At 46.2% G+C, this 27,245-nt stretch overlaps 1 protein-coding gene across 5 annotated transcripts in view; it reads left to right on the forward strand.

Annotated features, from left to right (window-relative positions):
* The first annotated feature begins 1,052 nt into the window (after positions 1 to 1,052).
* Positions 1,053 to 27,245, forward strand: part of LOC109905929 (actin-binding LIM protein 3) — a 93,663-nt gene continuing 67,470 nt past the window's right edge. For all 5 annotated transcript variants that reach the window (XM_031789705.1, XM_031789706.1, XM_031789707.1 and 2 more), the window contains exon 1: positions 1,053 to 1,434. In XM_031789705.1, the coding sequence (XP_031645565.1) occupies positions 1,422 to 1,434 (13 nt within the window). In that variant the 5' untranslated portion in view covers positions 1,053 to 1,421. The remainder of the gene's footprint in view (positions 1,435 to 27,245) is intronic.

Consider the following 27,245-nt stretch of genomic DNA (forward strand, 5'->3'; position numbering starts at 1 on the left):
GTAGCTAACTACTGGAACTACACACTACTGTTTTACCATGTCGAGGTGTAGCTAACTACTGGAACTACACACTACTGTTTTACCATGTAGAGGTGTAGCTAACTACTGGAACTACACACTACTGTTTTACCATGTAGAGGTGTAGCTAACTACTGGAACTACACACTACTGTTTTACCATGTAGAGGTGTAGCTAACTACTGGAACTACACACTACTGTTTTACCATGTAGAGGTGTAGCTAACTACTGGAACTACACACTACTGTATACCATGTAGCGGCGTAGCTAGCTACTGGAACTACACACAACTGTTTTACCATGTAGCGGAGTAGCTAGCTACTGGAACTACACACTACTGTTTTACCATGTAGCGGTGTAGCTAACTACTGGAACTACACACAACTTTTTTTTAATAAAATAAAATATGGGTGAAGTATAGGCAAGAATCTCCTTTCTTTTTCAGGATCAGACATTCATAATTCTCAATTGAAACATATGTGTTTGTGTTTAATAGGCTAAATTTAACATCTGACCCCAGATTGATCTCCTCTTACAATTTGTAGTCTATGACATTTCAGATTCAGATATGATAATTTTTCATCCAGTAGCTTAGATGTAATGAAACAACTTTTTCAAAGTAACTTTAGTTCAGTAAACTATATGCTATTTCTCTTCGGGCTAGCTTTAGTGTAGCTTAACTTTCTTCCAGTGTAAAGTAATTGGTAGGTCGGTAAACTATGATTTCAGAGTAGCTTCCCCAAACAGTTTGCTGTATAAAGCTGCAATTAATATATTAGTGTGCACTAGAATATACTTCCAGAAGAGGGCGGTGTCATCCCTGTTAATTATCAGCGGATTTTAAATCCCATGCCGCCGGTGCGCCTGTTCTCCCCTCCTCTCCCTTGAGAAAACGCGCTCATTGTTGGCTCCCTGGTTCGCTCGCGTGCCACACTGAACCCGCGCGCTCTGCTCCGGTGACGTCGCTCCAGTGGGATGGGAGCTAGACGTTGGAGCGCGAGCGCTTTTCACATACCAACTGGGAGAGAGGAGAGCGAGCGCACGGCAGTGCCAACCATGGTCAGCGCTTTGAGAGAACACTGTGGAATCAACCGGGAGGGACAACATCAAAACATGGAATGCGACCCAGCAACATTGTATCTTTCCTGTCTGCCCGAAGTTATTTTCTACTCGACCACTGAAGAAGAGGAGGAGGGTTGTCGTTTACGAATTGGATTCCAGAGCACCCTCTCTCAACCTCTCTTCTTCTCTCTCTCTCTCTTTCTCTCTGTCTTTCTTCGGGTCTCCCTATCTTCGCATTGAAAAGTCACAGAGTGGAAAGGATATTTTGGTTTATTGGAATTATAGTTGTTCTGAAAATAATTTTCTGGGAACATCGTATTGGATGAGAACCTGTGAGCATCATGAGTACCAGTGGTGAGTCAGTCCATTCCTGTGCGCCTCTCTTCTCTAGGTTACTGTGAAGCTCTCTTCTCTAGGTTATTGTGAAGCTCTCTTCTCTAGGTTACTGTGAAGCTCTCTTCTCTAGGTTATTGTGAAGCTCTCTTCTCTAGGTTACTGTGAAGCTCTCTTCTCTAGGTTATTGCGAAGCTCTCTTCTCTAGGTTATTGTGAAGCTCTCTTCTCTAGGTTACTGTGAAGCTCTCTTCTCTAGGTTACTGTGAAGCTTTCTTCTCTAGGTTACTGTGAAGCTTTCTTCTCTAGGTTATTGTGAAGCTCTCTTCTCTAGGTTACTGTGAAGCTCTCTTCTCTGGGTTACTGTGAAGCTCTCTTCTCTAGTTTACTTTGAAGCTATCTTCTCTTCTCTTGGTTACTGTGAAGCTCTCTTGGTTACTTTGAAGCTATCTTCTCTAGTTTACTGTGAAGCTATCTTCTCTAGTTTACTTTGAAGCTATATTCTCTTGGTTACTGTGAAGCTCTCTTCTCTAGTTTACTTTGAAGCTATCTTCTCTTCTCTAGGTTACTGTAAAGCTATCTTCTCTAGTTTACTTTGAAGCTATCTTCTCTTCTCTTGGTTACTGTGAAGCTCTCTTCTCGAGGTTACTATGAAGCTATCTTCTCGAAGTTACTGTGAAGCTCTCTTCTCTAGGTTACTGTGAAGCTCTCTTCTCTAGGTTACTGTGAAGCTCTCTTCTCTAGGTTACTGTGAAGCTCTCTTCTCGAGGTTACTGTGAAGCTCTCTTCTCTAGGTTACTATGAAGGAGTATAAAGAGATAAGACAGATGAACAATAAGACACAACAATAGAGAATAGACATGTTTAGTAGCATTCAAAGAAACATTAGCTGCTAATGTGCATTAAATTCAAGATTTTATTAACATGTGTTCTCACTTACTCTGTATTGATTAAGTTATTCTCACAGAGAGCTAAAGTCAAAAGCCTTTTCTGTTGCTTTCCTGTCTTTCCCCTCTTTTCTGTTGCTTTCCCCTCGCCTCTTTCCCCTCTTTTCTGTTGCTTTCCCCTCTTTCCTCTTCCCCCTCTTTTCTGTTGCTTTCCCCTCTTACCTCTTCCCCCTCTTTTCTGTTGCTTTCCTGTCTTTCCCCTCTTTTCTGTTGCTTTCCCCTCTTACCTCTTCCCCCTCTTTTCTGTTGCTTTCCCCTCTTACCTCTTCCCCCTCTTTTCTGTTGCTTTCCCCTCTTACCTCTTCCCCCTCTTTTCTGTTGCTTTCCCCTCTTACCTCTTCCCCCTCTTTTCTGTTGCTTTCCCCTCTTACCTCTTCCCCCTCTTTTCTGTTGCTTTCCCCTCTTACCTCTTCCCCCTCTTTTCTGTTGCTTTCCCCTCTTACCTCTTCCCCCTCTTTTCTGTTGCTTTCCCCTCTTACCTCTTCCCCCTCTTTTCTGTTGCTTTCCCCTCTTACCTCTTCCCCCTCTTTTCTGTTGCTTTCCCCTCTTACCTCTTCCCCCTCTTTTCTGTTGCTTTCCCCTCTTACCTCTTCCCCCTCTTTTCTGTTGCTTTCCTCTCTTCCCCTCTTTCCCCTGTTTCCTCTCTTTCCTCTCTTTCCCCTGTTTCCTCTCTTTCCCCTCTTTCCCCTGTTTCCTCTCTTTCCTCTCTTTCCCCTGTTTCCTCTCTTTCCCCTCTTTCCCCTGTTTCCTCTCCTTACCCTTTTTCCCTTCATTCCCCTGTTTCCCCTCTTTGCTCTATTTCCCCTCTTTCCCCTCTTTCCTCTCTTTCCTCTCTTTCCCCTCTTTCCTCTCTTTCCCCTCTTTCCCCTCTTTCCTCTCTTTCCTCTCTTTCCTCTCTTTCCTCTCTTTCCCCTGTTTCCCCTCTTTCCTCTATTTCCCCTCTTTCCCCTCTTTCCTCTCTTTCCTCTCTCTCCCTTCTGTCCCCTCTTTCCTCTCTTTCCCCTCTTTCCTCTCTTTCCCCTCTTTCCCCTCGTTCCTCTCTTTCCCCTCTTTCCTGTCTTTCCTCTCTTTCCTCTCTTTCCTCTCTTTCCTCTCTTTCCCCTCTTTCCTCTCTCTCCCCTCTTTCCCCTCTTTCCTCTCTTTCCTCTCTTTCCTCTCTTTCCCCTCTTTCCTCTCTCTCCCTTCTGTCCCCTCTTTCCTCTCTTTCCCCCCACTTCTTCTCTGATTCATCAATGCTTTTTATTAGCCCATCCTTGGTAATATTAATTGAAGAAGTTGCTTCAATTAGGGGACTGAGTATCAGGATGGTGTTATGTATTTGTGTGGTCTGTGTTTGGGGTTATGTTAAGGGTTAGGGGTTAGGGGTCAAGGTAGGAGACTTGCTGTGAGTCGTCTTAGACTTCCTTCAGTAGCTGTTGCTTTCTGACGTCATGGTTTCTGTGTGTCTGTCTGGCTGGCAAACTTCATCTCTACATAATAAATCACAGAATTTGATATTACAAATGTGTAATTTGTCTTTTTAATTTCGTAAACAATCCATCCCCCCTGCTTAATTTCGTCATTATCTTCATCATCAGCATCGTCAGCATTAGACTCATACTGTACCTCACATCACATACATCCACAAACCTGATGTCTCCCAGAATTGCAAAGCTCATTGCGACCAGACCCTGTCAGCCCCAGTCCAGCTCTACATCAATCCTGGACAGCTCAGCCCCTGTTAACCCCAGTCCAGCTCCACACCAAGCCTGGACAGCTCAGCCCCTGTTAACCCCAGTCCAGCTCCACACCCAGCCTGGACAGCTCAGCCCCTGTTAACCCCAGTCCAGCTCCACACCAAGCCTGGACAGCTCAGCCCCTGTTAACCCCAGTCCAGCTCCACACCAAGCCTGGACAGCTCAGCCCCTGTTAACCCCAGTCCAGCTCCACACCATGCCTGGACATCTCAGCCCCTGTTAACCCCAGTCCAGCTCCACACCAAGCCTGGACAGCTCAGTCCCTGTTAACCCCAGTCCAGCTCCACACCAAGCCTGGACAGCTCAGTCCCTGTTAACCCCAGTCCAGCTCCACACCAAGCCTGGACAACTCAGTCCCTGTTAACCCCAGTCCAGCTCCACACCAAGCCTGGACAGCTCAGTCCCTGTTAACCCCAGTCCAGCTCCACACCAAGCCTGGACAGCTCAGTCCCTGTTAACCCCAGTCCAGCTCCACACCAAGCCTGGACAACTCAGTCCCTGTTAACCCCAGTCCAGCTCCACACCAAGCCTGGACAGCTCAGTCCCTGTTAACCCCAGTCCAGCTCCACACCAAGCCTGGACAGCTAGACCCCAGCCCCAGATCTACTGAGCTGGAGACAGCTCAAATCAAATCAAATTGTATTGGTCACATACACATGGTTAGCAGATGTCATAGTGAGTGTAGTGAAATGCTTCTGCTTCTAAATCCGATCTATCTAACAGGTAATATCCAACAAATTCCACAACAAAACCTAATATCTAACAAATTCCACAACAAAACCTAATATCTAACAAATTCCACAACAAAACCTAATATCTAAAGAATTGCACAACAAAACCTAATATTTAACAAATTCCACAACAAAACCTAATAGACACAATCACAGACACACACAGGCCTTCCCCATAACCACTACTTTGATAAGAGGAGCCTGTGTGCTAGTGTTGGGCTGGAATTCAGAGATCCCCCAGGACCCACACTGCTGTACTGTCTTCAGTGTGTCCAGAGATCCCCCAGGACCCACACTGCTGCACTGTCTTCAGTCTGTCCAGAGATCCCCCAGGACCCACACTGCTGCACTGTCTTCAGTCTGTCCAGAGATCCCCCAGGACCCACACTGCTGCACTGTCTTCAGTCTGTCCAGAGATCCCCCAGGACCCACACTGCTACACTGTCTTCAGTCTGTCCAGAGATCCCCCAGGACCCACACTGCTGCACTGTCTTCAGTCTGTCCAGAGATCCCCCAGGACCCACACTGCTACACTGTCTTCAGTGTGTCCAGAGATCCCCCAGGACCCACACTGCTGCACTGTCTTCAGTCTGTCCAGAGATCCCCCAGGACCCACACTGCTGTACTGTCTTCAGTCTGTCCAGAGATCCCCCAGGACCCACACTGCTGTACTGTCTTCAGTCTGTCCAGAGATCCCCCAGGGCCCACACTGCTGCACTGTCTTCAGTCTGTCCAGAGATCCCCCAGGACCCACACTGCTGCACTGTCTTCAGTCTGTCCAGAGATCCCCCAGGACCCACACTGCTGTACTGTCTTCAGTCTGTCCAGAGATCCCCCAGGACCCACACTGCTACACTGTCTTCAGTGTGTCCAGAGATCCCCCAGGACCCACACTGCTGCACTGTCTTCAGTCTGTCCAGAGATCCCCCAGGACCCACACTGCTGCACTGTCTTCAGTCTGTCCAGAAATCCCCCAGGACCCACACTGCTACACTGTCTTCAGTGTGTCCAGAGATCCCCCAGGACCCACACTGCTGCACTGTCTTCAGTCTGTCCAGAGATCCCCCAGGACCCACACTGCTGTACTGTCTTCAGTCTGTACAGAGATCCCCCAGGACCCACACTGCTGTACTGTCTTCAGTCTGTCCAGAGATCCCCCAGGACCCACACTGCTGCACTGTCTTCAGTCTGTCCAGAGATCCCCCAGGACCCACACTGCTACACTGTCTTCAGTGTGTCCAGAGATCCCCCAGGACCCACACTGCTGCACTGTCTTCAGTCTGTCCAGAGATCCCCCAGGACCCACACTGCTGTACTGTCTTCAGTATGTCCAGAGATCCCCCAGGACCCACACTGCTGTACTGTCTTCAGTCTGTCCAGAGATCCCCCAGGACCCACACTGCTGCACTGTCTTCAGTCTGTCCAGAGATCCCCCAGGACCCACACTGCTGCACTGTCTTCAGTCTGTCCAGAGATCCCCCAGGACCCACACTGCTGTACTGTCTTCAGTCTGTCCAGAGATCCCCCAGGACCCACACTGCTGTACTGTCTTCAGTCTGTCCAGAGATCCCCCAGGGCCCACACTGCTGCACTGTCTTCAGTCTGTCCAGAGATCCCCCAGGACCCACACTGCTGCACTGTCTTCAGTCTGTCCAGAGATGCCCCAGGACCCACACTGCTGTACTGTCTTCAGTCTGTCCAGAGATCCCCCAGGACCCACACTGCTGTACTGTCTTCAGTCTGTCCAGAGATCCCCCAGGGCCCACACTGCTGTACTGTCTTCAGTCTGTCCAGAGATCCCCCAGGACCCACACTGCTACACTGTCTTCAGTGTGTCCAGAGATCCCCCAGGACCCACACTGCTGCACTGTCTTCAGTCTGTCCAGAGATCCCCCAGGACCCACACTGCTGCACTGTCTTCAGTCTGTCCAGAAATCCCCCAGGCCCCACACTGCTACACTGTCTTCAGTGTGTCCAGAGATCCCCCAGGACCCACACTGCTGCACTGTCTTCAGTCTGTCCAGAGATCCCCCAGGACCCACACTGCTGTACTGTCCTCAGTCTGTCCAGAGATCCCCCAGGACCCACACTGCTGTACTGTCTTCAGTCTGTCCAGAGATCCCCCAGGACCCACACTGCTGTACTGTCTTCAGTGTGTCCAGAGATCCCCCAGGACCCACACTGCTGCACTGTCTTCAGTCTGTCCAGAGATCCCCCAGGACCCACACTGCTGTACTGTCTTCAGTCTGTCCAGAGATCCCCCAGGACCCACACTGCTACACTGTCTTCAGTGTGTCCAGAGATCCCCCAGGACCCACACTGCTGCACTGTCTTCAGTCTGTCCAGAGATCCCCCAGGACCCACACTGCTGTACTGTCTTCAGTCTGTCCAGAGATTCCCCAGGGCCCACACTGCTGTACTGTCTTCAGTCTGTCCAGAGATCCCCCAGGACCCACACTGCTACACTGTCTTCAGTGTGTCCAGAGATCCCCCAGGACCCGCACTGCGGCACTGTCTTCAGTCTGTCCAGAGATCCCCCAGGACCCACACTGCTGCACTGTCTTCAGTCTGTCCAGAGATCCCCCAGGACCCACACTGCTGCACTGTCTTCAGTCTGTCCAGAGATCCCCCAGGACCCACACTGCTACACTGTCTTCAGTCTGTCCAGGCTCCCCTCCCCTCTCCTCCCCCTGTCTCCACTCCCCTCTCCTCCCCCTGTCTCCACTCCCACTCTCCTCCCCCTATCTCCCCTCACCCATCTCCCCTCCCCTATCTCCCCTCCCCTATCTCCCCTCCCCTATCTCCACTCCCCCTCTCCTCCCCCTATCTCCCCTCCCCTATCTCCCCTCACCCTATCTCCCCTCCCACTGTCTCTCTTCCCAAATGTCCAGGTCTGTATGATTTAGGTCGACATCAATCTTTCTCCTGTTATTGCATTATTCACTATTCATTCTTTAGGCTCCCATGTAGTTCCTTGCCTTATTGAGTGTGTGTGTGTGTGTGTGTGTGTGTGTGTGTGTGTGTGTGTGTGTGTGTGTGTGTGTGTGTGTGTGTGTGTGTGTGTGTGTGTGTGTGTGTGTGTGTGTGTGTGTACAAATTCTATGGTGGCTATATAAATGTTTGGAATTGTTTTGTTAGTCTGTAGAATTATTGTGTCATCTGACAGGAGACGGAGGGGTTAGGTCACTATGTGGAGAACTGTCAACAGAGCAACAAGCACGAGCTGTCTGTAGACACACACACACACACCCTCTCAGCAGCGTGTGCGTAGAGTCAGCAGTGTCACAGCAGGCAGATGGTTGTGTGACGTGTCAGTGCTCTGGCTCCAGGCATACACACACACAGCAGATAAAGCATCTCCTCTCCTCTCCTCTCCTCACCCCTCCTCACCTCTCCTCTCCTCTTTTCTCCTCTCCTCACCTCTATTTTCCTCTACTCTCCTCCTTTCCCCTCTCCTCTCTTCTCTCCTCCTCTCCTCTTTTCCCCTCTCCTCTCTTCTCTCCTCCTCTCCTCTTTTCCCCTCTCCTCTCTTCTCTCCTCCTCTCCTCTTTTCCCCTCTCCTCTCTTCTCTCCTCCTCTCCTCTTTTCTCCTCTCCTCACTTCTCCTCTCCTCTCCTTTTTTCTCCTCCTCACTTCACCTTTCCTCTTTTCAACTCTGCTCACCTCTTTTCTCCTCTCCTCACCTCTTTTCTCCTCTCCTCACCTCACCTCTTTTATCCTCTCCCCTCCTCTTTTCTCCTCACCTCACCTCTTTTATCCTCTCCTCACCTCACCTCTTTTCTCCTCACCTCTTTTCTCCTCACCTCACCTCTTTTCTCCTCTCCTCACCTCTTTCCTCCTCTCCTCACCTCACCTCTTTTATCCTCTCCCCTCCTCTTTTCTCCTCTCCTCACCTCTTTTATCCTCTCATTTCCTCTTTTCCCCTCCCCTATTTTATCCTCTCCTCTTTTCTCCTCTCTTCACCTCACCTCTCCTCTTTTCTCTTCTCCTATCCTCTCCTCACCTATCTTCTCCTCTTTTCTCCTCACCTCTCCTTTTTTATAGTCTTCTCTATTCTCCTCTTTTCTCCTCTCCCCCTAGGCCTGCTGGTGTTAGTGTTCTGTGCTGTTCTGTGTGTTATGCACTACATTGTTTGAGATAGTAGCCCAGAAGCTACACTGTAATTACATTGAGGTTAGACTGTCTCTTCTCATCTGCTGCTTGCTCTGTATCTCATGGTCAGTTGGTTAGAACCGTGTGTCTTTTTGTGTGTTTCTTTATGGGTATACAAGTTAGAGAGCAGCAGGTTATTTTCTGATGAAGTTTCACGCGCTGTCGCACACGACTACACAAAATCCTTCTCTATATCTCTCTCTTTCAATTTCCATCTCTCTCTCTCTCTCTCTCTCTCTCTCTGTGTCTCTCTCTCTCTGTCTCTCTCTGTCTCTCTCTCTCTCTCTCTCTCTCTCGCACGCTCTCTCTCTCTCTCACTCTCTATCGCTCTTTCTCTCTTCCCATTTCCATCTCTCTCTCTGTCTCTTTCTTTCTATTTCCATTTCCATCTCTCTCTTTCCATTTCCATCTCTCTCTCTCTCTCTCTCTCTCTCTCTCTCTCTCTCTCTCTCTCTCTCTCTCTCTCTTTCTATTTCAATTTCCATCTCTCTTTTCTTTTAAGTTCTTTGTGGGTCTGTGTAATCTGTTTCCATCTCTCTCTCTCTTTCTATTTCCATCTCCCTCCCTCTATCCCTGCTCTCTCTCTCTCACTCTCTCTCTGTCGCTCTCTCTCTACCCCTGCTCTCTCTCTCCTTCTCCCTCTCCAGGTCTCTCTCTTTCTCTCTCTCTCTCTCCCTCTCCCTCTTTCCATCCCTCCTTCAAATTGTTTTTGAGGGGGCTTTATTGCATGGTAAACATGTTTACATTGCCAAAGCAAGTGAAATAGATAATAAACAAAAGATAAATAAAGACTGAAAAAATATAAACATAAATATTATATTTACAGTGATGTTTGTTCTTCACTGGTTGCCCCTTTCTTGTGGTAACTTTCAGGCAAACTGTGATATTTCACCCAGTAGATATGGGAGTTTAACAAAATTGTGTTTGTTTTCAAATTCTTTGTAGGTCTGTGTAATCTGAGGGAAATATGTTTCCATCTCTCTTTCCATTTCCATCTCTCCTACGCTATACGGAATAGGGGGCCTTTTGACCAGGGTCTACGCTATGCAGAATAGGGTGCCTTTTGATCAGGGTCTCTACGCTATACAGAATAGGGTGCCTTTTGACCAGGGTCTACGCTATACGGAATAGGATGCCTTTTGACCAGGGTCTACGCTATGCAGAATAGGGTGCCTTTTGACCAGGGTCTACGCTATATGGAATAGGGTGCCTTTTGACCAGGGTCTCTACGCTATACAGAATAGGGTGCCTTTTGACCAGGGTCTACGCTATACGGAATAGGATGCCTTTTGACCAGGGTCTACGCTATGCAGAATAGGGTGCCTTTTGACCAGGGTCTACGCTATATGGAATAGGGTGCCTTTTGACCAGGGTCTACGCTATACAGAATAGGGTGCCTTTTGACCAGGGTCTACGCTATACGGAATAGGATGCCTTTTGACCAGGGTCTACGCTATGCAGAATAGGGTGCCTTTTGACCAGGGTCTACGCTATATGGAATAGGGTGCCTTTTGACCAGGGTCTTCACTATACAGAATAGGGTGCCTTTTGACCAGGGTCTACGCTATACAGAATAGGGTGCCTTTTGACCAGGGTCTACACTATACAGAATAGGGTGCCTTTTGACCAGCGTCTCTACACTATACAGAATAGGGTGCCTTTTGACCAGGGTCTACACTATACAGAATAGGGTGCCTTTTGACCAGGGTCTCTACGCAATACAGAATAGGGTGCGTTTTGATCAGGGTCTACGCTATACAGTATAGGGTGCCTTTTGACCAGGGTCTAAGCTATACAGAATAGGGTGCCTTTTGACCAGGGTCTAAGCTATACAGAATAGGGTGCCTTTTGACCAGGGTCTCTACACTATACAGAATAGGGTGCCTTTTGACCAGGGTCTCTACACTATACAGAATAGGGTGCCTTTTGACCAGGGTCTACGCTATACAGAATATGGTGCCTTTTGACCAGGGTCTCTACGCAATACAGAATAGGGTGCCTTTTGACCAGGGTCTCTACGCTATACAGAATAGGGTGCCTTTTGACCAGGGTCTCTACACTATACAGAATAGGGTACCTTTTGACCAGGGTCTACTCTATACAGAATAGGGTGACTTTTGACCAGGGTCTCTACACTATACAGAATAGGGTGCATTTTGACCAGGGTCTCTACACTTTACAGAATAGGGTGACTTTTGACCAGGGTCTCTACACTATATAGAATAGGGTGTCTTTTGTCCAGGGTCTCTACGCTATATGGAATAGGGTGCCTTTTGACCAGGGTCTACTCTATACAGAATAGGGTGACTTTTGACCAGGGTCTCTACACTATACAGAATAGACTGACTTTTGACCAGGGTCTCTACACTATACAGAATAGGGTGTCTTTTGACCAGGGTCTCTACGCTATACAGAATAGGGTGACTTTTGTCCAGGGTCTACTCTATACAGAATAGGGTGCCTTTTGACCAGGGTCTCTACACTATACAGAATAGGGTACCTTTTGACCAGGGTCTCTACACTATACAGAATAGGGTACCTTTTGACCAGGGTATCTACGCTATACAGAATAGGGTGTCTTTTGACCAGGGTCTCTACACTATACAGAATAGGGTGCCTTTTGACCAGGGTCTCTACACTATACAGAATAGGGTGACTTTTGACCAGGGTCTACTCTATACAGAATAGGGTGCCTTTTGACCAGGGTCTCTACGCTATACAGAATAGGGTGACTTTTGTCCAGGGTCTACTCTATACAGAATAGGGTGCCTTTTGACCAGGGTCTCTACACTATACATAATAGGGTACCTTTTGACCAGGGTCTCTACACTATACAGAATAGGGTACCTTTTGACCAGGGTATCTACGCTATACAGAATAGGGTGTCTTTTGACCAGGGTCTCTACACTATACAGAATAGGGTGCCTTTTGACCAGGGTCTCTACACTATACAGAATAGGGTGACTTTTGACCAGGGTCTACTCTATACAGAATAGGGTGCCTTTTGACCAGGGTCTCTACGCTATACAGAATAGGGTCCCTTTTGACCAGGGTCTCTACTCTATACAGAATATGGTGCCTTTTGACCAGGGTCTCTACACTATACAGAATAGGGTACCTTTTGACCAGGGTATCTACGCTATACAGAATAGGTTGTCTTTTGACTGGGGTCTCTACACTATACAGAATAGGGTGCCTTTTGACCAGGGTCTCTACACTATACAGAATAGGGTGTCTTTTGACCAGGGTCTCTACGCTATACAGAATAGGGTGACTTTTGACCAGGGTCTACTCTATACAGAATAGGGTGCCTTTTGACCAGGGTCTCTACGCTATACAGAATAGGGTGCCTTTTGACCAGGGTCTCTACGCTATACAGAATAGGGTCCCTTTTGACCAGGGTCTCTACTCTATTCAGAATAGGGTGCCTTTTGACCAGGGTCTCTACACTATACATAATAGGGTGTCTTTTGACCAGGGTCTCTATGCTATACAGAATAGGGTGACTTTTGACAAGGGTCTACTCTATACAGAATAGGGTGCCTTTTGACCAGGGTCTCTACACTATACAGAATAGGGTGTCTTTTGACCAGGGTCTCTATGCTATACAGAATAGGGTGACTTTTGACCAGGGTCTACACTATACAGAATATGGTGCCTTTTGACCAGGGTCTCTACGCAATACAGAATAGGGTGCGTTTTGATCAGGGTCTACGCTATACAGTATAGGGTGCCTTTTGACCAGGGTCTAAGCTATACAGAATAGGGTGCCTTTTGACCAGGGTCTAAGCTATACAGAATAGGGTGCATTTTGACCAGGGTCTAAGCTATACAGAATAGGGTGCCTTTTGACCAGGGTCTCTACACTATACAGAATAGGGTGCCTTTTGACCAGGGTCTACGCTATACAGAATATGGTGCCTTTTGACCAGGGTCTCTACGCAATACAGAATAGGGTGCCGTTTGACCAGGGTCTCTACGCTATACAGAATAGGGTGCCTTTTGACCAGGGTCTCTACACTATACAGAATAGGGTGCCTTTTGACCAGGGTCTACGCTATACGGAATAGGATGCCTTTTGACCAGGGTCTACGCTATGCAGAATAGGGTGCCTTTTGACCAGGGTCTACGCTATATGGAATATGGTGTCTTTTGTCCAGGGTCTCTACACTTTACAGAATAGGGTGACTTTTGACCAGGGTCTCTACACTATATAGAATAGGGTGTCTTTTGTCCAGGGTCTCTACGCTATATGGAATAGGGTGCCTTTTGACCAGGGTCTACTCTATACAGAATAGGGTGACTTTTGACCAGGGTCTCTACACTATACAGAATAGACTGACTTTTGACCAGGGTCTCTACACTATACAGAATAGGGTGTCTTTTGACCAGGGTCTCTACGCTATACAGAATAGGGTGACTTTTGTCCAGGGTCTACTCTATACAGAATAGGGTGCCTTTTGACCAGGGTCTCTACACTATACAGAATAGGGTACCTTTTGACCAGGGTCTCTACACTATACAGAATAGGGTACCTTTTGACCAGGGTATCTACGCTATACAGAATAGGGTGTCTTTTGACCAGGGTCTCTACACTATACAGAATAGGGTGCCTTTTGACCAGGGTCTCTACACTATACAGAATAGGGTGACTTTTGACCAGGGTCTACTCTATACAGAATAGGGTGCCTTTTGACCAGGGTCTCAACGCTATACAGAATAGGGTGACTTTTGTCCAGGGTCTACTCTATACAGAATAGGGTGCCTTTTGACCAGGGTCTCTACACTATACAGAATAGGGTACCTTTTGACCAGGGTCTCTACACTATACAGAATAGGGTACCTTTTGACCAGGGTATCTACGCTATACAGAATAGACTGACTTTTGACCAGGGTCTCTACACTATACAGAATAGGGTGTCTTTTGACCAGGGTCTCTACGCTATACAGAATAGGGTGACTTTTGTCCAGGGTCTACTCTATACAGAATAGGGTGCCTTTTGACCAGGGTCTCTACACTATACAGAATAGGGTGCCTTTTGACCAGGGTCTCTACACTATACAGAATAGGGTGACTTTTGACCAGGGTCTACTCTATACAGAATAGGGTGCCTTTTGACCAGGGTCTCTACGCTATACAGAATAGGGTGACTTTTGTCCAGGGTCTACTCTATACAGAATAGGGTGCCTTTTGACCAGGGTCTCTACACTATACAGAATAGGGTACCTTTTGACCAGGGTCTCTACACTATACAGAATAGGGTACCTTTTGACCAGGGTATCTACGCTATACAGAATAGGGTGTCTTTTGACCAGGGTCTCTACACTATACAGAATAGGGTGCCTTTTGACCAGGGTCTCTACACTATACAGAATAGGGTGACTTTTGACCAGGGTCTACTCTATACAGAATAGGGTGCCTTTTGACCAGGGTCTCTACACTATACAGAATAGGGTCCCTTTTGACCAGGGTCTCTACTCTATACAGAATATGGTGCCTTTTGACGAGGGTCTCTACACTATACAGAATAGGGTACCTTTTGACCAGGGTATCTACGCTATACAGAATAGGTTGTCTTTTGACTGGGGTCTCTACACTATACAGAATAGGGTGCCTTTTGACCAGGGTCTCTACACTATACAGAATAGGGTGTCTTTTGACCAGGGTCTCTACGCTATACAGAATAGGGTGACTTTTGACCAGGGTCTACTCTATACAGAATAGGGTGCCTTTTGACCAGGGTCTCTACGCTATACAGAATAGGGTACCTTTTGACCAGGGTCTCTACGCTATACAGAATAGGGTCCCTTTTGACCAGGGTCTCTACTCTATTCAGAATAGGGTGCCTTTTGACCAGGGTCTCTACACTATACATAATAGGGTGTCTTTTGACCAGGGTCTCTATGCTATACAGAATAGGGTGACTTTTGACCAGGGTCTACTCTATACAGAATAGGGTGCCTTTTGACCAGGGTCTCTACACTATACAGAATAGGGTGTCTTTTGACCAGGGTCTCTATGCTATACAGAATAGGGTGACTTTTGACCAGGGTCTACACTATACAGAATATGGTGCCTTTTGACCAGGGTCTCTACGCAATACAGAATAGGGTGCCTTTTGACCAGGGTCTCTACGCTATACAGAATAGGGTGCCTTTTGACCAGGGTCTCTACACTATACAGAATAGGGTGCCTTTTGACCAGGGTCTACGCTATACGGAATAGGATGCCTTTTGACCAGGGTCTACGCTATGCAGAATAGGGTGCCTTTTGACCAGGGTCTACGCTATATGGAATAGGGTGCCTTTTGACCAGGGTCTTCACTATACAGAATAGGGTGCCTTTTGACCAGGGTCTACGCTATACAGAATAGGGTGCCTTTTGACCATGGTCTACACTATACAGAATAGGGTGCCTTTTGACCAGCGTCTCTACACTATACAGAATAGGGTGCCTTTTGACCAGGGTCTACACTATACAGAATAGGGTGCCTTTTGACCAGCGTCTCTACACTATACAGAATAGGGTGCCTTTTGACCAGGGTCTACACTATACAGAATAGGGTGCCTTTTGACCAGGGTCTCTACGCAATACAGAATAGGGTGCGTTTTGATCAAGGTCTACGCTATACAGTATAGGGTGCCTTTTGACCAGGGTCTAAGCTATACAGAATAGGGTGCCTTTTGACCAGGGTCTAAGCTATACAGAATAGGGTGCATTTTGACCAGGGTCTAAGCTATACAGAATAGGGTGCCTTTTGACCAGGGTCTCTACACTATACAGAATAGGGTGCCTTTTGACCAGGGTCTACGCTTTACAGAATATGGTGCCTTTTGACCAGGGTCTCTACGCAATACAGAATAGGGTGCCTTTTGACCAGGGTCTCTACGCTATACAGAATAGGGTGCCTTTTGACCAGGGTCTCTACACTATACAGAATAGGGTACCTTTTGACCAGGGTCTACTCTATACAGAATAGGGTGCCTTTTGACCAGCGTCTCTACACTATACAGAATAGGGTGCCTTTTGACCAGGGTCTACACTATACAGAATAGGGTGCCTTTTGACCAGCGTCTCTACACTATACAGAATAGGGTGCCTTTTGACCAGGGTCTACACTATACAGAATAGGGTGCCTTTTGACCAGGGTCTCTACGCAATACAGAATAGGGTGCGTTTTGATCAAGGTCTACGCTATACAGTATAGGGTGCCTTTTGACCAGGGTCTAAGCTATACAGAATAGGGTGCCTTTTGACCAGGGTCTAAGCTATACAGAATAGGGTGCATTTTGACCAGGGTCTAAGCTATACAGAATAGGGTGCCTTTTGACCAGGGTCTCTACACTATACAGAATAGGGTGCCTTTTGACCAGGGTCTACGCTTTACAGAATATGGTGCCTTTTGACCAGGGTCTCTACGCAATACAGAATAGGGTGCCTTTTGACCAGGGTCTCTACGCTATACAGAATAGGGTGCCTTTTGACCAGGGTCTCTACACTATACAGAATAGGGTACCTTTTGACCAGGGTCTACTCTATACAGAATAGGGTGACTTTTGACCAGGGTCTCTACACTATACAGAATAGGGTGCCTTTTGACCAGGGTCTACGCTATACAGAATATGGTGCCTTTTGACCAGGGTCTCTACGCAATACAGAACCGGGTGCCTTTTGACCAGGGTCTCTACGCTATACAGAATAGGGTGCCTTTTGACCAGGGTCTCTACACTATACAGAATAGGGTACCTTTTGACCAGGGTCTACTCTATACAGAATAGGGTGACTTTTGACCAGGGTCTCTACACTATACAGAATAGGGTGCATTTTGACCAGGGTCTCTACACTTTACAGAATAGGGTGACTTTTGACCAGGGTCTCTACACTATATAGAATAGGGTGTCTTTTGTCCAGGGTCTCTACGCTATATGGAATAGGGTGCCTTTTGACCAGGGTCTACTCTATACAGAATAGGGTGACTTTTGACCAGGGTCTCTACACTATACAGAATAGACTGACTTTTGACCAGGGTCTCAACGCTATACAGAATAGGGTGACTTTTGTCCAGGGTCTACTCTATACAGAATAGGGTGCCTTTTGACCAGGGTCTCTACACTATACAGAATAGGGTACCTTTTGACCAGGGTCTCTACACTATACAGAATAGGGTACCTTTTGACCAGGGTATCTACGCTATACAGAATAGACTGACTTTTGACCAGGGTCTCTACACTATACAGAATAGGGTGTCTTTTGACCAGGGTCTCTACGCTATACAGAATAGGGTGACTTTTGTCCAGGGTCTACTCTATACAGAATAGGGTGCCTTTTGACCAGGGTCTCTACACTATACAGAATAGGGTGCCTTTTGACCAGGGTCTCTACACTATACAGAATAGGGTGACTTTTGACCAGGGTCTACTCTATACAGAATAGGGTGCCTTTTGACCAGGGTCTCTACGCTATACAGAATAGGGTGACTTTTGTCCAGGGTCTACTCTATACAGAATAGGGTGCCTTTTGACCAGGGTCTCTACACTATACAGAATAGGGTACCTTTTGACCAGGGTCTCTACACTATACAGAATAGGGTACCTTTTGACCAGGGTATCTACGCTATACAGAATAGGGTGTCTTTTGACCAGGGTCTCTACACTATACAGAATAGGGTGCCTTTTGACCAGGGTCTCTACACTATACAGAATAGGGTGACTTTTGACCAGGGTCTACTCTATACAGAATAGGGTGCCTTTTGACCAGGGTCTCTACGCTATACAGAATAGGGTCCCTTTTGACCAGGGTCTCTACTCTATACAGAATATGGTGCCTTTTGACGAGGGTCTCTACACTATACAGAATAGGGTACCTTTTGACCAGGGTATCTACGCTATACAGAATAGGTTGTCTTTTGACTGGGGTCTCTACACTATACAGAATAGGGTGCCTTTTGACCAGGGTCTCTACACTATACAGAATAGGGTGTCTTTTGACCAGGGTCTCTACGCTATACAGAATAGGGTGACTTTTGACCAGGGTCTACTCTATACAGAATAGGGTGCCTTTTGACCAGGGTCTCTACGCTATACAGAATAGGGTACCTTTTGACCAGGGTCTCTACGCTATACAGAATAGGGTCCCTTTTGACCAGGGTCTCTACTCTATTCAGAATAGGGTGCCTTTTGACCAGGGTCTCTACACTATACATAATAGGGTGTCTTTTGACCAGGGTCTCTATGCTATACAGAATAGGGTGACTTTTGACCAGGGTCTACTCTATACAGAATAGGGTGCCTTTTGACCAGGGTCTCTACACTATACAGAATAGGGTGTCTTTTGACCAGGGTCTCTATGCTATACAGAATAGGGTGACTTTTGACCAGGGTCTACACAATACACGATATGGTGCCTTTTGACCAGGGTCTCTACGCAATACAGAATAGGGTGCCTTTTGACCAGGGTCTCTACGCTATACAGAATAGGGTGCCTTTTGACCAGGGTCTCTACACTATACAGAATAGGGTGCCTTTTGACCAGGGTCTACGCTATACGGAATAGGATGCCTTTTGACCAGGGTCTACGCTATGCAGAATAGGGTGCCTTTTGACCAGGGTCTACGCTATATGGAATAGGGTGCCTTTTGACCAGGGTCTTCACTATACAGAATAGGGTGCCTTTTGACCAGGGTCTACGCTATACAGAATAGGGTGCCTTTTGACCATGGTCTACACTATACAGAATAGGGTGCCTTTTGACCAGCGTCTCTACACTATACAGAATAGGGTGCCTTTTGACCAGGGTCTACACTATACAGAATAGGGTGCCTTTTGACCAGCGTCTCTACACTATACAGAATAGGGTGCCTTTTGACCAGGGTCTACACTATACAGAATAGGGTGCCTTTTGACCAGGGTCTCTACGCAATACAGAATAGGGTGCGTTTTGATCAAGGTCTACGCTATACAGTATAGGGTGCCTTTTGACCAGGGTCTAAGCTATACAGAATAGGATGCCTTTTGACCAGGGTCTAAGCTATACAGAATAGGGTGCATTTTGACCAGGGTCTAAGCTATACAGAATAGGGTGCCTTTTGACCAGGGTCTCTACACTATACAGAATAGGGTGCCTTTTGACCAGGGTCTACGCTTTACAGAATATGGTGCCTTTTGACCAGGGTCTCTACGCAATACAGAATAGGGTGCCTTTTGACCAGGGTCTCTACGCTATACAGAATAGGGTGCCTTTTGAACAGGGTCTCTACACTATACAGAATAGGGTACCTTTTGACCAGGGTCTACTCTATACAGAATAGGGTGCCTTTTGACCAGCGTCTCTACACTATACAGAATAGGGTGCCTTTTGACCAGGGTCTACACTATACAGAATAGGGTGCCTTTTGACCAGCGTCTCTACACTATACAGAATAGGGTGCCTTTTGACCAGGGTCTACACTATACAGAATAGGGTGCCTTTTGACCAGGGTCTCTACGCAATACAGAATAGGAGGCGTTTTGATCAAGGTCTACGCTATACAGTATAGGGTGCCTTTTGACCAGGGTCTAAGCTATACAGAATAGGGTGCCTTTTGACCAGGGTCTAAGCTATACAGAATAGGGTGCATTTTGACCAGGGTCTAAGCTATACAGAATAGGGTGCCTTTTGACCAGGGTCTCTACACTATACAGAATAGGGTGCCTTTTGACCAGGGTCTACGCTTTACAGAATATGGTGCCTTTTGACCAGGGTCTCTACGCAATACAGAATAGGGTGCCTTTTGACCAGGGTCTCTACGCTATACAGAATAGGGTGCCTTTTGACCAGGGTCTCTACACTATACAGAATAGGGTACCTTTTGACCAGGGTCTACTCTATACAGAATAGGGTGACTTTTGACCAGGGTCTCTACACTATACAGAATAGGGTGCCTTTTGACCAGGGTCTACGCTATACAGAATATGGTGCCTTTTGACCAGGGTCTCTACGCAATACAGAACCGGGTGCCTTTTGACCAGGGTCTCTACGCTATACAGAATAGGGTGCCTTTTGACCAGGGTCTCTACACTATACAGAATAGGGTACCTTTTGACCAGGGTCTACTCTATACAGAATAGGGTGACTTTTGACCAGGGTCTCTACACTATACAGAATAGGGTGCATTTTGACCAGGGTCTCTACACTTTACAGAATAGGGTGACTTTTGACCAGGGTCTCTACACTATATAGAATAGGGTGTCTTTTGTCCAGGGTCTCTACGCTATATGGAATAGGGTGCCTTTTGACCAGGGTCTACTCTATACAGAATAGGGTGACTTTTGACCAGGGTCTCTACACTATACAGAATAGACTGACTTTTGACCAGGGTCTCTACACTATACAGAATAGGGTGTCTTTTGACCAGGGTCTCTACGCTATACAGAATAGGGTGACTTTTGTCCAGGGTCTACTCTATACAGAATAGGGTGCCTTTTGACCAGGGTCTCTACACTATACAGAATAGGGTACCTTTTGACCAAGGTCTCTACACTATACAGAATAGGGTACCTTTTGACCAGGGTATCTACACTATACAGAATAGGGTGCCTTTTGACCAGGGTCTCTACACTATACAGAATAGGGTGACTTTTGTCCAGGGTCTACTCTATACAGAATAGGGTGCCTTTTGACCAGGGTCTCTACACTATACAGAATAGGGTACCTTTTGACCAGGGTCTCTACACTATACAGAATAGGGTACCTTTTGACCAGGGTATCTACGCTATACAGAATAGGGTGTCTTTTGACCAGGGTCTCTACACTATACAGAATAGGGTGCCTTTTGACCAGGGTCTCTACACTATACAGAATAGGGTACCTTTTGACCAAGGTCTCTACACTATACAGAATAGGGTACCTTTTGACCAGGGTATCTACACTATACAGAATAGGGTGCCTTTTGACCAGGGTCTCTACACTATACAGAATAGGGTGACTTTTGTCCAGGGTCTACTCTATACAGAATAGGGTGCCTTTTGACCAGGGTCTCTACACTATACAGAATAGGGTACCTTTTGACCAGGGTCTCTACACTATACAGAATAGGGTACCTTTTGACCAGGGTATCTACGCTATACAGAATAGGGTGTCTTTTGACCAGGGTCTCTACACTATACAGAATAGGGTGCCTTTTGACCAGGGTCTCTACACTATACAGAATAGGGTGACTTTTGACCAGGGTCTACTCTATACAGAATAGGGTGCCTTTTGACCAGGGTCTCTACGCTATACAGAATAGGGTCCCTTTTGACCAGGGTCTCTACTCTATACAGAATATGGTGCCTTTTGACCAGGGTCTCTACACTATACAGAATAGGGTACATTTTGACCAGGGTATCTACGCTATACAGAATAGGTTGTCTTTTGACCGGGGTCTCTACACTATACAGAATAGGGTGCCTTTTGACCAGGGTCTCTACACTATATAGAATAGGGTGTCTTTTGACCAGGGTCTCTACGCTATACAGAATAGGGTGACTTTTGACCAGGGTCTACTCTATACAGAATAGGGTGCCTTTTGACCAGGGTCTCTACGCTATACAGAATAGGGTACCTTTTGACCAGGGTCTCTACGCTATACAGAATAGGGTCCCTTTTGACCAGGGTCTCTACTCTATTCAGAATAGGGTGCCTTTTGACCAGGGTCTCTACACTATACAGAATAGGGTGTCTTTTGACCAGGGTCTCTATGCTATACAGAATAGGGTGACTTTTGACCAGGGTCTACTCTATACAGAATAGGGTGCCTTTTGACCAGGGTCTCTACACTATACAGAATAGGGTGTCTTTTGACCAGGGTCTCTATGCTATACAGAATAGGGTGACTTTTGACCAGGGTCTACTCTATACAGAATAGGGTGCCTTTTGACCAGGGTCTCTACGCTATACAGAATAGGGTACCTTTTGACCAGGGTCTCTACGCTATACAGAATAGGGTCCCTTTTGACCAGGGTCTCTACTCTATACAGAATAGGGTGCCTTTTGACCAGGGTCTCTACACTATACAGATAGGGTACCTTTTGACCAGGGTCTCTACACTATACAGAATAGGGTACCGTTTGACCAGGGTCTCTACACTATACAGAATAGGGTGCCTTTTGACCAGGGTCTCTACACTATACAGAATAGGGTGCCTTTTGACCAGGGTCTCTACGCTATACAGAATAGGGTGACTTTTGACCAGGGTCTCTACACTATACAGAATAGGGTGACTTTTGATCAGGGTCTCTACACTATACAGAATAGGATGACTTTTGACCAGGGTCTACTCTATACAGAATAGGGTGACTTTTGATCAGGGTCTCTAAACTATATGGAATAGGGTACCTTTTGGAATGCACACACTGTCAACTAAACTGAGGGGGTGGTTAGCTAACCAACATCCCAGAGACAGGTTTATTTTATTCTTTATTTAACTAGGCAAGTCAGTTAAGAACAAATTCTTATTTTCAATGACGGCCTAGAAACAGTGGGTTAACTACCTTGTTCAGGGGCAGAACGACAGATTTTTACTTTGTCAGCTCTTGGGATTCAATCTAGCAACCTTTCCTTTACTGGCCATACGCTCTAACCACTAGGCTACCTACCACCCAAGGTAATTGAGAAACAGAAGTATTTCTGGCCATCAGGGATGACCAGGCGAGGTCAGGACTTATCCACAGTCGCTCCTGTGAGGTGACGAACACACTGAGTCCTTGAGAACCAAGCCTTCAGCACACAGAGTTAGAATTAATAGAAGAGACATACATGTCCAATCTATGTCTATATATTTCTATGCCTTCAGCCTTGGTGACCTTGGTGGGGGCCGGGCTGGTATGTCATCATGTGGTCTGTCTACTAGAGAAGTTTGACCCACTTCTCTCTGTGTAGAGTGGCTCTGTTTTTGATGTCACTGGATAAGGGCTTGAATTTCCCGGCAGAATCAGTGGCCATGGCCCTCAATGCCCCCTTGTGTGGCCGTACTTCCCTTTAGATAAACGTAGGCTTTTTGGCCAAAGCAGCCATTGTGCTGAATATAATAATTATAATTCCCTTCACCTGGCTGCAAATCGCCATAGCCTACCCCGAAGCACCTGTCCCTCACATGGCTCTCTCAGATACAATATCTCAATTCTTATTAGCCAATGCCCATCACGTCATTGGTTCCTTCTCACAGGCATCGCAGCTCTGAAGTAGGCTACAAGTGAAGACAGACACATTGTGGATCTAACGGCGTGCGTCCTACCAGAACGAACAGGCAGTGACCTTTCTGTCCTATCAGAATAAACAGGCACTGACCATTCTGTCCTATCAGAACAAACAGGCACTGACCATTCTGTCCTATCAGAACAAACAGTCACTGACCATTCTGTCCTATCAGAACAAACAGTGCCTCAAGTATGTCATAGAATCCAGCCTTTAGATATGAATAATTATCCTATATTATATCTGGAAAACATCATTGGTGTTTAGCCTATACAGTGGGGCAAAAAAGTATTTAGTCAGCCCCCAATTGTGCAAGTTCTCCCACTTTACACTTCAACTATGACAGACAAAATTAGAAAAAAAAATCCAAAAATAGGAATGAATTGTTTGAATGAATGTATTTGCTAATTATGGTGGACAATAAGTATTTGGTCACCTACAAACAAGCTAGATTTCTGGCTCTCACAGACCTGTAACTTCTTCTTTAAGAGGCTCCTCTGTCCTCCACTCGTTACCTGTATTAATGGCACCTGTTTGAACTTGTTATCAGTATAAAAGACACCTGTGCACAACCTCAAACAGTCACACTCCAAACTCCACTATGGCCAAGACCAAAGAGCTGTCAAAGGACACCAGAAACAAAAGTGTAGACCTGCACCAGAATGGGAAGACTGAATCTGCAATAGGTAAGCAGCTTGGTTTGAAGAAATCAACTGTGGGAGCAATTATTAGGAAATGGAAGACATACAAGACCACTGATAATCTCCCTCGATCTGGGGCTCCATGCAAGATCTCACCCCGTGGGGTCAAAATGATCACAAGAATGGTGAGCAAAACGGTGAACCCCATACCTACTGTGAAGTATGGGGGTGGAAACATCATGCTTTGGGGCTGTTTTTATGCAAAGGGGCCAGGACGACTGATCCGTGTAAAGGAAAGAATGAATGGGGCCATTTATCGTGAGATTTTGAGTGAAAACCTCCTTCCATCAGCAAGGGCATTGAAGATGAAACGTGGCTGGGTCTTTCAGCATGACAATGATCCCAAACACACTGCCCGGGCAACGAAGGAGTGGCTTCGTAAGAAGCATTTCAAGGCCAGTCTCCAGATCTCAACACCATAGAAAATCTTTGGAGGGAGTTGAAAGTCTGTGTTGCCCAGCAACAGCCCCAAAACATCACTGCTCTAGAGGAGATCTGCATGGAGGAATGGGCCAAAATACCAGCAACAGTGTGTGAAAACCTTGTGAAGACATACAGAAAACTTTTGACCTCTGTCATTGCCAACAAAGGGTATATAACAAAGTATTGAGATAAACTTTTGTTATTGACCAAATACTTGTTTTCCACCATAATTTGCTAATTAATTAATAAAAATGTATTTACTCTGGATTTACTTTTCTCATTTTGTCTGTCATAGTTGAAGTGTACCTATGATGAAAATTACAGGCCTCTCTCATCTTTTTAAGTGGGAGAACTTGCACAATTGGTGGCTGACTAAATACTTTTTTGCCCCACTGTATATATATACAGTACCAGTCAAAAGGCTGGACACACCAATGCATACAAGGGTTTTTCTTTATTTACTATTTTCTACATTGTAGAATAATAGTGAAGACATCAGAACTATGAAATAACACATATGGAATCATGTGGTAAGCAAAAAAATGTCAAACAAATTCTTCAAAGTAGCCCCTCTTTGCCTTGATGACAGCGTGGCACACTCTGGGCATAGTGTAGGTGTGTCCAAACTTTTGACTGGTTATGTATATGTAAATAAAAGCCTCATTAAAGTTTGGCGCCTCCCTTATGTCAGCATAGGTCTGGACATGACAGGCTGTAGCCAATAGGGTATCATCTACACTTCAACATTTAGGCTAATTATTTATGCACATTTACAGTTGAAGTCAGAAGTTTACATACACCTTAGCCAAATACATTTAAGCTCAGTTTTTCACAATTCCTGACATTTAATCCTTGTAACAATTCCCTGTCTCAGGTCAGTTAGGATCACCACTTTATTTTAAGAATGTGAAATGTCAGAATAATAGTAGAGGAAGTGATTTATTTCAGCTTTTATTTCTTTCATCACATTCCCAGTGGGTCAGAAGTTTACATACACTCAATCAGTATTTGGTAGCATTGAATTACATTTTGTTAACTTGGGTCAAACGTTCCGGATAGCCTTCCACAAGCTTCCCACAATAGGTTGGGTGAATTTTGGCCCTTTCCTCCTTACAGAGCTGGTGTAACTGAGTCAGGTTTGTAGGCTTCCTTGCTCGCACACACTTTTTCAGTTCTGCCCACACATATTCTGCCACTCCAATACCTTGACTTTGTTGTCCTTAAGCCATTTTGCCACCACCTTGGAAGTATGCTTGGGGTCATTGTCCATTTGTAAGGCCCATTTGCAACCAAGCTTTAACTTCCTGACTGATGTCTTGAGATGTTGCTTCAATATATCCACATAATTTTCCTTTCCTCATGATGCCACCTATTTTGTGAAGTGCACCAGTCCCTCCTGCATCAAAGCACCCCCACAACATGATGCTGCCACCCCTGTGCTTCACGGTTGGGATGGTGTTCTTCAGCTGGCAAGCCTCCCCCTTTTTCCTCCAAACATAACGATGGTCATTATGGCCAAGCAGTTCTAATTTTGTTTCATCAGACCAGAGGACATTTCTCAAAAAACTATGATCTTTGTCCCCATGTGCAGTTGCAAACCATAGTCTGGATTTTTTATGGCGGTTTTGGAGCAGTGGTTTCTTCCTTGCTGAGCGGCCTTTGAGGTCATGTCGATAAGGACTCGTTTTACTGTGGATATAGATACTTTTGTACCTGCTTCTTCCAGCATCTTCACAAGGTCCTTTGCTGTTGTTCTGGCATTGATTTGCACTTTTCGCACTAAAGTACATTCATCTCTAGGAGACGGAACGCGTCTCCTTCCTGAGCGGTATGATGGCTGGGTGGTCCCATGGTTTTTATACTTGCGTGTTTTCCAGTTGTCAAATCAATTTAATTGTCTATTTTGGTTAATGGCCTTGTTGCGTATGGTCTTGGTGCCCTGGCAGATTGGATACCTCTTGAAGGCCAAATGGCATTAGCTCTGAAATTTGTGATTTTCAAGAGGTACCCAATCTGCCAGGGCACCAAGGCCATTGGACCCTATATCACACTCTGATGGATGGGCCTCCCCAAGGGAAGGAAGGAAGTAGTGAATGAGAAAGAGAGAGAGGGGGTGGGGGTGAGAGAAACAGAGAAAGAAAGAGGGTGTAGAGAGAGAGACTATACTGGTTTTCTGTAAATACAGACGGTCACTGACTTACTGCAGCTCATCACCACCTGCTTTGGGTGTTTCTTCTCAACATGGTCTTGTTGCCAACCCTACATCCCCTCCCTCTGTTCTGTTGTCTCCATCCTTCTCTCTTCTTCTCCTCCCTCTCATCTCTTCCGTTTATCTCAGCGGAGAGAGAGAGACTAACAACGACTAACAACTAACAACATTGGACACTTTATGTAACACAAAGCCTTCACTATCTCATCCTGGAATATCCAAGGCCTGAGGTCATCTGCCTTTGGCCTAAAGAGCAGGAACCTGGACTTCACCAAAGAAATTAGAAATACAGACATTGTCATCCTACAAGAAACCTGGTATAAAGGAGACGGACCCACTGGTTGCCCTCTAGGTTACAGAGAGCTGGTCATCCCATCCACCAAACTACCAGGTGTGAAACAGGGAAGAGGGGTGTGCTAATATGGTATAGAGCAGCCCTAACTCACTCTTATTATATTCATCAAAACAGGATCATTTTACATTTGGCTAGAAGTTAAAAAGGAAATGATCTCAACAGAGATTTTATTTAACTCGGCAAGTCAGTTTACAATGACCCCAGTAAAACTTGGACAACGCTGGGCCAATGACCCCAGTAAAACTTGGACAACGCTGGGCCAATGACCCCAGTAAAACTTGGACAACGCTGGGCCAATGACCCCAGTAAAACTTGGACAACGCTGGGCCAATGACCCCAGTAAAACTTGGACAACGCTGGGCCAATG

Source organism: Oncorhynchus kisutch, linkage group LG15 (assembly GCF_002021735.2).
Source record: "Oncorhynchus kisutch isolate 150728-3 linkage group LG15, Okis_V2, whole genome shotgun sequence".
Lineage (NCBI taxonomy): Eukaryota > Metazoa > Chordata > Actinopteri > Salmoniformes > Salmonidae > Oncorhynchus > Oncorhynchus kisutch.